At 35.7% G+C, this 13633-nt stretch overlaps 2 protein-coding genes across 6 annotated transcripts in view; both read right to left on the bottom strand.

Annotated features, from left to right (window-relative positions):
• Nucleotides 1-5539, bottom strand: part of ANAPC4 (anaphase promoting complex subunit 4) — a 42190-nt gene extending 36651 nt beyond the window's left edge. Inside the window, exon 1 of the mRNA XM_063108028.1 lies at nucleotides 5525-5539. The gene's annotated coding sequence lies outside the window, so the exon portion shown is untranslated. The remainder of the gene's footprint in view (nucleotides 1-5524) is intronic.
• Nucleotides 5188-13633, bottom strand: part of ZCCHC4 (zinc finger CCHC-type containing 4) — a 50545-nt gene continuing 42099 nt past the window's right edge. For 3 of the 5 annotated variants that reach the window (XM_063108030.1, XM_063108033.1, XM_063108032.1), the window contains 5 exons: nucleotides 12618-12739; nucleotides 12290-12365; nucleotides 9924-9975; nucleotides 9270-9414; nucleotides 5188-5758 (listed from right to left, as the gene is read on the bottom strand). In XM_063108030.1, coding sequence (XP_062964100.1) covers nucleotides 5623-5758; nucleotides 9270-9414; nucleotides 9924-9975; nucleotides 12290-12365; nucleotides 12618-12739 — 531 coding nt within the window. In that variant the 3' untranslated portion in view covers nucleotides 5188-5622. Of the gene's footprint in view, nucleotides 5759-9269; nucleotides 9415-9576; nucleotides 9694-9923; nucleotides 9976-12289; nucleotides 12366-12617; nucleotides 12740-13633 lie in introns of those variants that run through there. The other 2 variants (XM_063108035.1, XM_063108034.1) reach the window with 2 other exon arrangements.

The following is a 13633-nucleotide window of genomic DNA, read 5'->3' as shown; positions in this document are numbered from 1 at the left end:
ATTCTAAAAAGCTAGGCCCAGGGCCGGCCCGTGGCTCACTCGGGAGAGTGCGGTGCTGATAAAAAGCTAGGCCCTATAAAATACATTTGCTTTATTAATGCTGGTATCCTCCACAGGCAGGAAAGAGCAAATAGTACCTTATGTGTGTTAGTAGGGTGTGGGGGGCAGGGATTGTTACTAGACATGATCCAGAGTAGCCATAGGACAAGAGCTATTAACACATAGTGTTTCCAGCCTTTTCTTTATCCCACTAACCCACAGAAGAGATTTTGGCCTTACCACTCCATTTCTTTGCCTTCCTCATCCTAAGGAAAATAGTGCTTTATCAAACTGGCTCATTCATGGCACAGAATCAAGAGGAAAGGGAAAGAAAGCCCAGGGATCAGGCATCAGTGCTTTTTAAGGAGGCAAGTGCAGAAGATATATGGGGGTATTTCAAAAAGTCCATGGAAAAACTGGTGTTATCTTTTAATTCTATTTTTCCACGAACTTTCTGAGGTACCCTCATATACTGTATTTATGGAGAATGAGAATGAGGGGTGACCAAAATGGAGAGAAAATAGACTTGGTACTTCAGAAGGTTCACAGAAAAATAGATTAAAAGATAGTAAGATAATACCAATCTTTCTGTGAACTTTTAGTATTTATTTATTTATCTTTTTGACAGTGGTCAGTTCAGGGATCTGAACCCTTGACCTTGGTATTGTCAGCACCACTCTCCCAAATAAGCCTACTGGCTAGCCTTTCCATGAACTTTTTAAAGTACCCTGGTATTTCCATGCTTTGAATATCCTCTTCCTAGTGTTTGAGGGGGAAGAAAACCAAGAACTGCGTCTTTTGAAATAAGTATTTGGTTCCTAGGCTGTTTCTTTGATCACCACACCCCTGGGATTTTGAAGGGACAGCATCTGCCAACAGGGATTGGGAGGGAGCAGAGCATGTGACAGCATCACACTGGCTCACTGGTTATTTAGGACCTTAATTCTTGTGACAAGGGTGATGATGGGTTAGAAAGGAAAAGTATAGAGGTATAAACATGACAGGAAGACTTGTTAATGGGGTGGTGGAGTGGATTTCCAGAAACATTTCTGAAGTACAATGTCAAGAATTGATTATTGATTAGACTGGGGAATAAAAAGCAAGGGAATAGTCAAGACTCATGCTGGGATATTTGGGTGCACAGACTCAGGGAACAGAGAAGTGGGTTGTGTTGGAATCTTGGGGGTAGATGGGGATGAGAGTAGGCCAGGGCAAAGAAGTTCAGTGAGGACTACGTTATGGTGGAGGTGTGGCATGAAAATCTATCTGTGATGTCCAACAGGCAGGTTGGAAAGGCCGTTGAAGGAGAAAAGCCAGGGCCCGGGCAGGGATTTGGGATCCCTGTGTGCAGGGATGGAAGATAGAGTTGTGTGGGATGTGATTAATCTAGGCCATGTAAAAGGTTGCTATTTTGAGAGGTTTATTCTGAAGTCATAAAATAAGTGAAACATACAAAATAAGCAAATTGTGAATTTGCTGGAAAGAGAAATAAATGTATATAGTTGGTGTTAGAACCTCTCTGCTCAACTAAAGTTGCATTCACTGGCTTCAAAAAACCTGACTCAAAGTGACACAAGTAACAACTAGAATGTACTGGCTCATGTAAATTAAAAGTCCAGCAGTAGTGTGGACTACAGGGCAGGGTATTTCCAGCAATTTGGTGTCATGAGGGACCCAGTTCAGGGGCTGCATCATCATAAGACTAGCGCCCCCTGTGGTCAGTGGAAGACTGCAATCAGCAATTGGAGCTACGTGCTTCCTTATTCAGAGAATGAACCCCTTCCCACCAACCAGGAGACAAAAGTCTTGAGCCTCACTGCAATTATGCTAACCCCTATCCCAAGCCTAGCTGGAAATCAACCACTGGTAAGGGTGATAGAATTATGATGATGGGGCTAGCCTAGTAAAAAGTCTTCCCCAAGAGCTGGAGCAGTCATCCCGCCTCCAAATGCCATGGGCACAGTTGAAATGATGCTGCCAAAGCAATCAACAGTGTTCAATATAACAATCAATCACAACTACTTGAGGGGGTAGTTTTAAAAATGAAGCCTATTGTACTAGATGGGAGATGTCCCAATTTGGCAGAGTGAGTCTAAATTTTTCAATTTATGGTATTTTTTGTCTGTCTCCCACAACCACTTTAGTTGCTGTCCTGGGAAAGAAATTCAGAGACTAATTTATGTGACACCAATTTGAAGAAAAGTTCTAATAAGAGCTACAGAACCAGTACTCATATGTATAGGAAATATACATGTATTAATAAGTAACTATTATTACACATTAAACGTATTAATAGCACATTACATTATAATAAATTATATTAATATATTAATACTTAATATGTAACAAATATGTATTTATCTGGAGGAAATTAGAAAAGATTTGGTTATTAGCATGTTCGTCATAGGGCTGTTTACAATAGTGAAAAAATGCAAACCACCTAGATGTCCAACCATAGGAAACTGATTTTTTTAAATATGGTATATCCAACCTGAAGAATGATACTATTGTTGTAGATATAAATTGATGCTCACAATATATTTATGAAAAAGTGTAGGTCACAAAACAGTATGTATTTACAATTCCATTTTTCTGAGGAAATTTTAGCATGTGTCTGTCTACATACCTATTTATGCAAGTCTTTGAAAGAAGAGACTGGGAAGTTGTAATCGTGGTTATCTCTGGGTGGTAGGATTAGAGATGCTTTAAATTTTCTTTGATTTGCCTGTCTAGTATTTTATAGATTACTTTGAAGGGACCAGATATCAACTCAAATGTTTTTCTTTAAGTAATCCAGAAAACTGAATTATTCTAAGTTTAAAGACTTCCAGATAAGGCTACCAATCTTCCTCACACAGTATACCTCCACATTTAAAACGTCACTGTTAGGATAGTCCTCATATTGACTCTAAATCCCTTCCAATATTGTTTAAGTCTGTTTTCCTTTTCTCAGGCCTTAGAAAAAAACAGAAAAGAGCAAGTCCTCTCCATATGTAGACATGCCTACAAAGCCTCCAGAAAATTCCATTCTTTCATTGGATTTTTATTGAGCACTTACGAGGCACAAGAGACTTAAGAATAGATAAAATGGGAATTGACATTAACAAACTTACGTCTTTGGGGGAAATGAAATCTGTAAATATAATCGCAGAATAATATGTGAAAGTGCTCTAAATGTGGTACAGAATGCTAAGGGGCTCAAAGAAGAAGGTATTGGTTAGTATCAGGAACTCATGGAAGACTTCCCAGAAGAGAATGGGACCTGAGCCAGGGCCTGAAGGCTCCATAGGATTTCAATAGATGGCTATATGGAGGGCCATATTGTAAGAAGAACAATGGTATAGGTTGAAAAGAATTGGGGCATACCTGAAGAAATAAGTTAGTCTAAATATAGGACCAATATAGAAAACCTGAAATGTGATCGAGGGTGTACAAAATGACTTTGTATTTGATTAAATTTTGTAACATAAGCAAGAAACAGAATGAAATTAAGCTGTTAAAAAAGCTTAGAAAGTTTTATCTGGCAAATTTCAGGGATTTTCTTCTATTGCTCTTCTGAGTAGGTATCTTAATGTTCAGATGTGCAGATTTCTGATAAGAACAATTGACTCCCATCTCCCATCACACTAACTTCAAGAGACACATTTTTACATTCTACCTGTTAATTTATTCTCTGAGAAAATCAATGATCTGAAATCAGATAATGTAAAAATAATATGTATAATTAATGAAGCTTGACTTCTTTTTTTCCCCCTGAAAGGCTATGACAAAATCAATGGTATATTTTACAATTGAAGGTATCTTAAAATTAAGAAAATATGATGATGGGCCGGCCTGTGGCTCACTCGGGAGAGTGCGGTGCTGATAACACCAAGGCCACGGGTTCGGATCCCATATAGGGATGGCCGGTTAGCTCACTTGGGAGAGCATGGTGCTGACAACACCAAGTCAAGGGTTAAGATCCCCTTACCGGTCATCTTTAAAAAAAAAAAAAGAAAGAAAATATGATGATGATGATAACTGCTGGCCATCAGGACCCAATTCTTCAGCAGCCATGGTCCCTCAGGTGTCTGAGTTTCAGAGATTTCAATACATTTTATCATGGTATGGTGGACACCATAAAGTCAGGAAATGTGCTTAATCAGAGAGGGGAACTCACACAATGATTTTACAAAGTTCGTATCCAATCATCTCCAGATCTGCCCTTGTATCATCATAGCAATCCATGTAACAAAGGGGTCAAGAGAAGAGTTTCCTGATGTTTATTAAATCCAGGAGCTTAACTCATCTTTTGATGTTTCTGGGTGTACAGCAACACCACCACATTGATCTGGCCCACGCTTGAGTATTCCACATCATGCAAACAGACCTAACTTACCTGGAATGTAAATACCACATGGGGTGCAGTTCCTCTACCCTTACTCACAGGGCTCTAGCTAACCCCAGGCAAAGATGCCTGCAAATCTGCTCTAAAACAGTTGTTAGGGAACAAAAGGCATTATGCAAATATAAGTCATTCAAAACTATTCAATCTTAAGGAGATAAGATCAGACATCTAGCAGAGAAATGGGGAGATGAACTGTTTGTTCTGGGAGTTTAAACTACTCCCTTCAGTGCTATGCTACTGAACCAACAGATAATTACCATTAGGCCTCAGTAGTAGTCTTCATTTGTTAACACTGCTCACTGATGACAGGAGAACTGAGAGTCAGGCACATGTGTTTCATATTTAATCATGAAAACAAGCTTGAGGTGTAGCTATTATTCTCCCCATTATAACAATGAAGAAACTGGGCTTTCTAGAGAGTCAATGACCTAGCCAAGCCATACAGACAGGAGGTGTTAGGATAGAAATGCGGGGTTTAATCACTAGCTATCCTGTCTTCTGCTAGCTACTTTTATAAAGAGATGAACTTACTGCATAGGTTAAAAGACACTGACATGACACAGCAAGTCATAATTCTAAATGTCTCATTCATTGAACATTTAAGTGATTCTATACCATAAAAGGACAATTGCACAAAGTACTTGAAAAATAAATATTTAATAATAAGGTAACTATAATTAAATCTTTATATCTTTAAAGTATCTTTGTAAAAATTCTTTCCACATTTCAGATTCAGTCTAAAATGATTGTATATTGTACTTTTCTTTTCACATGGAGTTCAAACCACCATTTAATATTTAACCTAAAATGTGTTCATATCTAAATTAACACTTTTATGTCCAATGTTAACAAAACTGCACAGGTTTCACTTTCATTTTCTTCTGACATCTGCAAAAGAATGCTGTATGCCCATTTTTCAGATACAAGAGTTTAAAATAATATGATCGGGAGAGATTTAAAGAGAGATAAAAGCATGCAAAGAGCACTAATAAGCCAGCTAAGGATGGAACAACTCCCCAGGTCTCCAGAGAGGCAGGTGACGAGACTATGAATCAGCAAATGCTACCTGCCTATTATCTAGCTTAGATAGGTGCATACCTTTGAAAGCGACTGAATTTAAGTCCAGTGTGGCACTTTCAGAAAACAGCATCAAAGGTTGGACTATAAATCTTTCTTATTCTCAAGTCACTGGACGTTTAAGAGCAAAGATATTGATGGGCTCTTTCTCTCTTTTTCTTTTTCCTTGTAACAGATGTATGATTCATGGATTGTCTTTTAGTGGTCTCCATTTTCATCTTATTACTTTTTCTTTGCTTCTGCTTTCTGACAGCTCTGAAAAATAAAGTGCTAAATTATTTTATGGAATGAGCAAAATGAATTATGTAATTTTGCTGAAGTTTAATTAACTAGCTAACCAAATAAGAAAATAGAAGGGAAAGAACTTACTGTAAGCATAAACCCTCAGCATCCTAACTATAACAACAAGGAAATAGAGGCCTGACCAAGCAAAATGTTTGAGAAAGTAAATTTTTTAAAAAAATGATTATTACAGATGTAGAACAAGCTATTGGGAGCAAACACACCACAGTGTTTGTAAATAGCCAGGTCAATGAGTCTGTTTGGTTATTTTTTTGCTTGTTTTGTTTTGTTGGAACATCTGTAGTGCTCAGCTCAGCACTTCAATCTCCAAATCACTGAATTACATTTTTTAGGAAAGGAACTGATATATTTGGCAGTTAAAAGAGGTAGAAAAATGAAACAAAACAATGGAAAAAACTGACAACACTTGAAAGGGCCCACTTTATAAGTCCTACAGCTAGTTTTCCTTTTCTCAGTAGTTCTAAAAGTCCTGACAGGTGTCACACAGGATGTTCACGTTTTGTGGTCCTTACCTTCTTGAAGACTAGCTTCAGAATGAATAAGCTGGAACTCACCCTCCAAAAACACTAAGCCACACCAGACAAAACAGATCCTTTGCTTTTAGTATTCTCTGAACTAAGTTCCAGATGATCTGTGGCTTAGAAAGATTGCTGCTCCATTCATTCACTTATTCCAAGCTAGAAGAATCATGCCATCTGTCACATTGCAACAAACGAATGGGCTGGGCCAAACGGCGCTGGCAAACCTGGAAACTTCCCCTGGCTACCCAGCAATATCAATCATAAGATTCACCTCTTATAAGCCACAACAAGCTTTTCTGAGGGAAAAGCTTGTTTTTGATATTCCTAGGACAAAACCTGGGAAAAGAGCTTCATATAATCCCTTAATGGGTCAAACTTATGCCTCACTTTTTGTTCACTCAGATATATGTCATGTGTTGGAAATACAAAAATCAGTGGTCATACTCTTTGGCTTCAAGGAGCTGGGAGACTGAGACAAGACAGGTGTCTCCCCTTTTTTAGGTGAAGAAATTGAGGCTATGAAATCCTATAACCATTCAGTGAGAAAGACCAGCTTGATTCCAGAACCTGCGCTCTTAATCACCTGGATATCATATACTCTAAATTATTCAGGTATGTAAAATACTAACCATATAATAATCACTCAATAAATAGTAGCTATTATTAATAGTTCCACATGACCATTATGCAGAATTTTGCTTCACAACTTCACATTCTTCCCTATTTAGATTTTGCACTATCGACTGGGATACCCTATTGGTTCAAAATAAAAGTCATCTTTATACTGTTTTGCCCATGTTATGTAAATTTCTTTCCCCTGGCCATTTTTTAAAAGTAGGATAATTTCCTGATAAGTGATGATTTAGCAAATTTAATGAAGTATATAGTATAATCTCTAATGGCAAAGTCAGTGAAGCCATGTGCACCTGTATACAAAATGTAAACAAATTTCTCTTTGCCTTGTCCATTCAAGCAGGGCTAAAAATGAAACATTTCACTACAGGGTTCACTAAACAAAAACAGAAGGAAAATATTTGAAAATATTCATTTGTAATATGAATAAACAAACCCTTCCAGAAATAAAATCTTTGAACTGTGATTAACTGATTTAGTACTAATTGTTTTATTTTGCCTTAAAATTAAATTGACCTAATATGTGTCCTCTAAATTACAGGTATTTATGTAACTGATAAAATGAGCTTTAACCACAAGAGGGAGCCAGCATCATTCCAGTTCACGACCAAAAGAAAATTAACACTAAAGAAAACAAATGAATACAAGACAGCTATAAAAAAGCATAAGATGGAAAGACCTTTTATGCCATGTATGCTAAAAAGGCTATTAATATTATTTTTTACCGTTGTAAAGAAAAAAATAATTTTGCCTTGCCAGTTTCATTATTAAAAATTTTTGAGAGCAGTAACTGTTAACTGGAGTTTAGGAGACTTACCTGAGAGAAGAAACAAATACTATTTAAGAATTATCAGGTATACCACATGTCAAGGGATGTGCCCTTTGAACTGAACTTGATAAAATCTAGTACTGAATGATACCAAACGATTTCCCCCACTGAAAACAATATGTTACTACCAAATACATGGGTACTTCAAAAAGTTCGTGGAGAAATAGAATCAAAAGATAATACAAATCTTTCTATGAACTTTTTGAAGAACCCCTCATAGACTAGCTGGGACTATTTAAGAAGGAATGAAGAGCCTACAACATACTACCAAAATGCAAATTAAGTTTCCATGTGTCAAGTTCACAGAATTAAAGGCTGACCATGTTATTAACTCCTGTTTCCACCCAGAATTATTCTGTAAATGTTGTAATTCAGATCAATAAGTTTATTAGGCTGTATTCTATTCCTGAAAATTTCTAAGAAAAATATAAGATTCTTCAATAAGCCTCTTCAGTTAATTTTTTAAAATTCTACTTTTATCCTGGATACTTAGTGGAAATAATTATTTAAAGTAGAGTAAATTTATGGAAGAGGCAGTTTAAATAGTAGATAGAATTCAAGTGGATGGGCCTTAATGGAAAAAAATAATGACAAAAAATAAACAATTGGAAAATAATTCTAATATAATCTAAAGCATCAGATACTTCTACTACTAATTGATGTTTTTTCATCACAAGTCATGATAACTCAAAATTTTTATCTTAATCTCCATTTTCATATAATGTTAAATTTGGCTTCCTGGTAATCTGCAACTAATAACTGTGTGACATTAAGTAAAGTTTTCTTATCAATAAAACAAGAGGATTTAATACCTATCATCCCTGTTAGTTAAAAAAAAAAAATAGCAATAGTTTTTCTAAATACGCTAATGTCATTGGTATAACTGTGCTCTGAGTTATAATCAATACCAAATACTGGTAAGAGAAATAAAAACATTCAGAAAAAAACATAATAAAAATTTTAAATATTTAAGTATTAAGCATGTTTAAATATTTTTCTTAATATATGATGTAATTTGAAGAAATAACTACTTCATTTTACAATTTGTCTAGTGTGGAATTACATGCTACATTCAATCTGAAATGGCTTCTCCAGCCTTTCCTGCCATGAAGTGTCTAATCTGATCTGTGCCTCGCAGCCTGCCTTAAATATCATGTCCTTTACTAAAGCCTGAACTCTCACCCCCCAAATTATAATTTCACATGAATCACAGAGGAGGTAAAGTTAATCACTTCTTTCTACCTCATATTTTGGTTATTTTCGTGTTTAACATGTAAAACTATAAACTCCTGGAAAGTAAGCTCTTTGACTCATCTTCAAATCATCTCTCCCCTATCCATGCCATTAATAACAGAACAGTAAAAGTAACAATTAATTTAGCACTTCCAAATCCTCTGAATGCTGCATACTTTTGTGGACTGCTACCGTACAAAGCACACAAGGAAAGTTTTTTTCTAGTAAACAAAAGAATTCAACTAACTTGTTAGCTCTCTTAGATGTGGAGATGTTAGGACAAGTACTGCGTTTGTGATCTAATTCACCACAAATAAAGCAGCCATCTTTAGGACCCTTGCAAGAATGATCTGGAACAGCACAGTGATTGCAAATATGACAGTGGATCCAGGCTGTAAAATAAAAATTAAGTTTTAGAAGAAGCTCATTTAATATGATTTTTCATTTTATTAACTTTGAAGGTAGGACGCATGAACAGTGTTTACTTCAAATATTGTGGCTGGTTTGCATAGCTAGTTATAATTTGGCTAAAGAGACCAAAGTGAAGAGGTTGGAGTCCCACATGAACCAGCTAACTTCTCTCTGTTACGTGGCAACACATTCAGCCCTTTTCCAATGAGTCATGAGTTGACAGTCCGTTACAACGGAGGGTGGCTAAGTGATGCAAAGCCCTATTAAAATAAGTTAAACCAAATGCCACACTGAAATAGGTTAGCAGTCATCTCTCCCTATGAAGTACAGAACATACATGTTGGTAACAGTAAAAATTAAAAAGCAAATAAGTGAATGCAAGTCTCTACATTAGTTTTTTTTTTTATTTTATAAATAAAAGTCCTATTTAGGTGAAGAAAATCTCTAAAACGTTTTCATAGGCTTTCAAACACTAAGTCTCAGTACTTACAAGGCTTCACACACTTTTTGCAGAGAAAGCAATGGTTCCATTTCCTGCCATCCTACAAAAACAATTTTTAAATTATATTTAATTTGTTATTAAAAACCAACTTCCACAATTAAAAATTAAAATGCCTTATTAAAATCTGTGTAAATTATTCATTTCCTTATTTCTCCCTTTCCTAGGCTTCACAATTAAATACTTTGCTTTTAATTTATGCATTTCTCCACTCAAATGGCTCCTTGATGGGCCTCAATTTCCTTAACTGTAAAACTAGGAGATTTATCTAAATGATCTTGAAAACCCACTCCAGTTCAAGCAACTCTTCTACACAAAGGAGGACTCAAATGAAATTTCAAGAGAATTAGTGATTCACAACTTAGTCTGTACTGCATAATTCTTAATGAAATTCATACTTGAGAACTTTACATAATTTAGAATGATAGATTATAGGTTCCTGTTTGAGCAGTTTTAAAACTGTGAAACAAAACATATCTGGAAAAGTGCATACAAACATATATGTACAATTTAATTCATATTATAAAGCAATTGCTGATGAACCCCACCAGTAGAATACTACCAGCCCCCTAGAAACTTCTCCATGTGACCCCCTTCCCACTCACAGCATTCCTCCCGCCCCACTGAATTAACACCTATTTTGGTTTTTGTGGTGCTCATTTCCTTGCTCTTACTTTTACCACCTATGTGTGCATCTCTCAATAATAAAGTTTTATTTTCCTCAGTTTTAAACTTTATACAAGCTGAGCATCGTTTTTTAAAATGTAAAATACAGGTCATTTCTAAACTAATTGAAAATATACATAATTAGATTTATTACCATAGTTAAAGACAAATATAACCAGTAATAAAAGTATATATTTATGAAAAATGTACTTCTAATATTTACATAAATACAGCCTTTTCTTTGGAGAATAATTTCTGCTTAATAGCCATACTAAACATCACATGCTCTTTCTGACTGGATTTAGTTAAAATAAACAAAGCAAATTTACAGTCATCCTACCTTCCTAAAAAAATACATAAGAGGTTTTTTCACAACTGCCAAATCTTGGAAGCCACCAAGCTGTCCCTCAGTAGATGAATGGGTAAACAAACTTTGGTGCATCCAGACAACTAAATATTATGCAGCACTAACAAGAAATGAGCCATCAAGCCATAAAAAGACTTGGAGAAAGCTTAAATGCCTATTACTAACTGAAAGAAGACAATATGAAAAGACTACATACTGTATGATTCCAATTTTAAGACATTCTGAAAAAGGTAAAACTACAGAGACAATAAAAAGATCAGTGGTTGTGAGAGGCTAGGGGGTAGGGAACACAGGAGTTTTTTAGTGAAAACAGTGAAACCACTCTATATGATTCTACAGTAAAATGGTGGATATATGTCGTTATACATTTGTCCAAACCCATAGAATGTACAACACAGACAGTAAACCCTAATGTAAACTATGTACTCAGTGATAATGATGTGTCAACATAACTTCATCAACTGTAACAAAGGTACCACTCTGTTGGGGGATGTTGATAATGGAGAAGGCTGTGCATGTGTCAGGGCAGGGGGTATATGAGAAATCTCTCTACTTTCTGCTCACTTTTGCTGTGAACCTAAAACTGCTTTAAAAAATACAAAGGAGGTACGTCCCTTGTAGTTCCTCCTCATCTGTAAAAAAGTGAAGAGTAACTGCACCTACCTAGTAAGGCTGTTTTAAGGATTAAATGACTTAATCCATGTAAAGCTCTAAGGAAAGGGCCTGGCACATAAAAAGTGCACAATACATGTCCTCAATTATTATTTCATCAGAACAGAGATGGTATCTAATAGTTCAATGCCTTATCTGTTTTTTTTTTTTTTTTTTTTTTTTTAAAGATGACCAGTAAGGGGATCTTAACCCTTGACTTGGTGTTGTCAGCACCACGCTCAGCCAGTGAGAGAACCGGCCATCCCTATATGGGATCCGAACCCGGGGCCTTGGTGTTATCAGCACCGCACTCTCCCGAGTGAGCCACAGGCCGGCCCTCAATGCCTTATCTGAAAGATCATAATTTTGCCCTCAACACACATAAATTTAGCACTTATTTAGTGCCTAATTTGAAACACACATAATTTTAGCAGTCATACAGTACCATATGAAAATGAATCCAAATAATTGTTGATGATAATAAAGGCAATTAAGTATTTTTAAAAGCAAACTGTACTATATAATTACAAATAAAGCATTGAATTAAAGTATAATTAATAAATAACACATATTAATACAAATTATATTAACAAAATAACACTAGCATGTAATAAAACTAGTAAACTAAAACTTATATATTTAAATAAAAATGCATTCCATAAGAAAACTATACCTTGGATGTGCAAGAATTACACTGGTCACAGTGTTGATTCTCAAGAGAAACATACCGTTGACAGAGAGGGCAAAATCTAAAGAGGAAAGAAACGAAAACCAGCTATATGTATCTATTGAGATTCACAGAGTAGATAAAAATTTACAAGACACTTGTTACAAAACTTGGACGTAAACAAAATTCAATTTGATATGAAATTATGGACTAAATTTAAAATCAACAGAAGAACTATATGATTCAATATTAAAAGCATTTTACGTTTAATGTTAGACATATGTGACGTTATTTTCAGTGATTCGTGTATTTCAAAGTCCCACTGTGATCTTACCTATATCCTTCTTCAGGAGGAAGGATTATTTTGTTGGAAGGAATGTTGGTGAAAATACGCACAGGAGACTGTTTTCGACCTGTCTTTCCATGTTTATAAAGTGCATGATTGTCATAATCTACCTACAAAGTTAAAAAAATTAAAGCAAAAAGAAAATTTACTCAAACGAGTCAACATTCATTAAGATTCTTCAAACAATAAATGAACAAGCTATTGTCAAGATACAAGTTAAACCAAAGTACTGAACAAGAAATTCTTAAAGGCAAGAGTTTACTTATTAATCAACAGCTTCAGAGAGGGTCTATGGCAGTGAAATTTCACGTTATGACAAATTAGTGTTGTCTAGTATTAAGGAAACAACTCTAATCTCTTATCCAATACAACAAACTACATGAAAGTCTATTATGTAATTAAGAATTTAACTTTTATAGTTAAAAAATTATGCCTTTGAAGACGTGTGCTAGCTTGGTTGGGGCTTTCTATATTTGTGTGTGAAGTTCGCTTATGTCTGTTGATTCTAAGTACAGCCTCCACCACTCACTATTTGTTCTCTCATTTTGGTGGAGCGCAGTTCCGGGGGCCAGACAATGGGCCTGCCACTTGTTATGAGACCTGCGGCAAGTTTACATATTTCTCATCTGTAAAAGGAGGTTGTTGATACTTTACAGTTGCCGTGAAGGGTAAATGAGATAATGTGTGTAAAACACTTAGTTCAGGGCCTGGCATAAGGCAGAAAAATGGAGATGAAGAGAGGTTCACAACTACATTGCTGTCCCTACAATGACTATTTCAAACATCTACCTCTTTCCTCAAGATTCCTAACTCAACTTTTGGTTTCAGCAGATTATCTTGAAAGTAAACTGAAGCTGACAAGCATTTCTATTAGCTTTTTGCTTTCATCTCTTCCTCTAGCCTATTATCCACACACATTCTTCCTTTGGTTTTAAGCCTCCTATGAGTCCACCAGGCCATTAAATCCATCTTTCTTCAGATCAGTAATTCTCAGAGTGTGGTCT

This window comes from Cynocephalus volans, chromosome 9 (assembly GCF_027409185.1).
Source record: "Cynocephalus volans isolate mCynVol1 chromosome 9, mCynVol1.pri, whole genome shotgun sequence".
NCBI lineage: Eukaryota > Metazoa > Chordata > Mammalia > Dermoptera > Cynocephalidae > Cynocephalus > Cynocephalus volans.
Note: the sequence above shows the minus strand (reverse complement) of the source record. Positions and strands in the feature narration are given on the sequence as shown.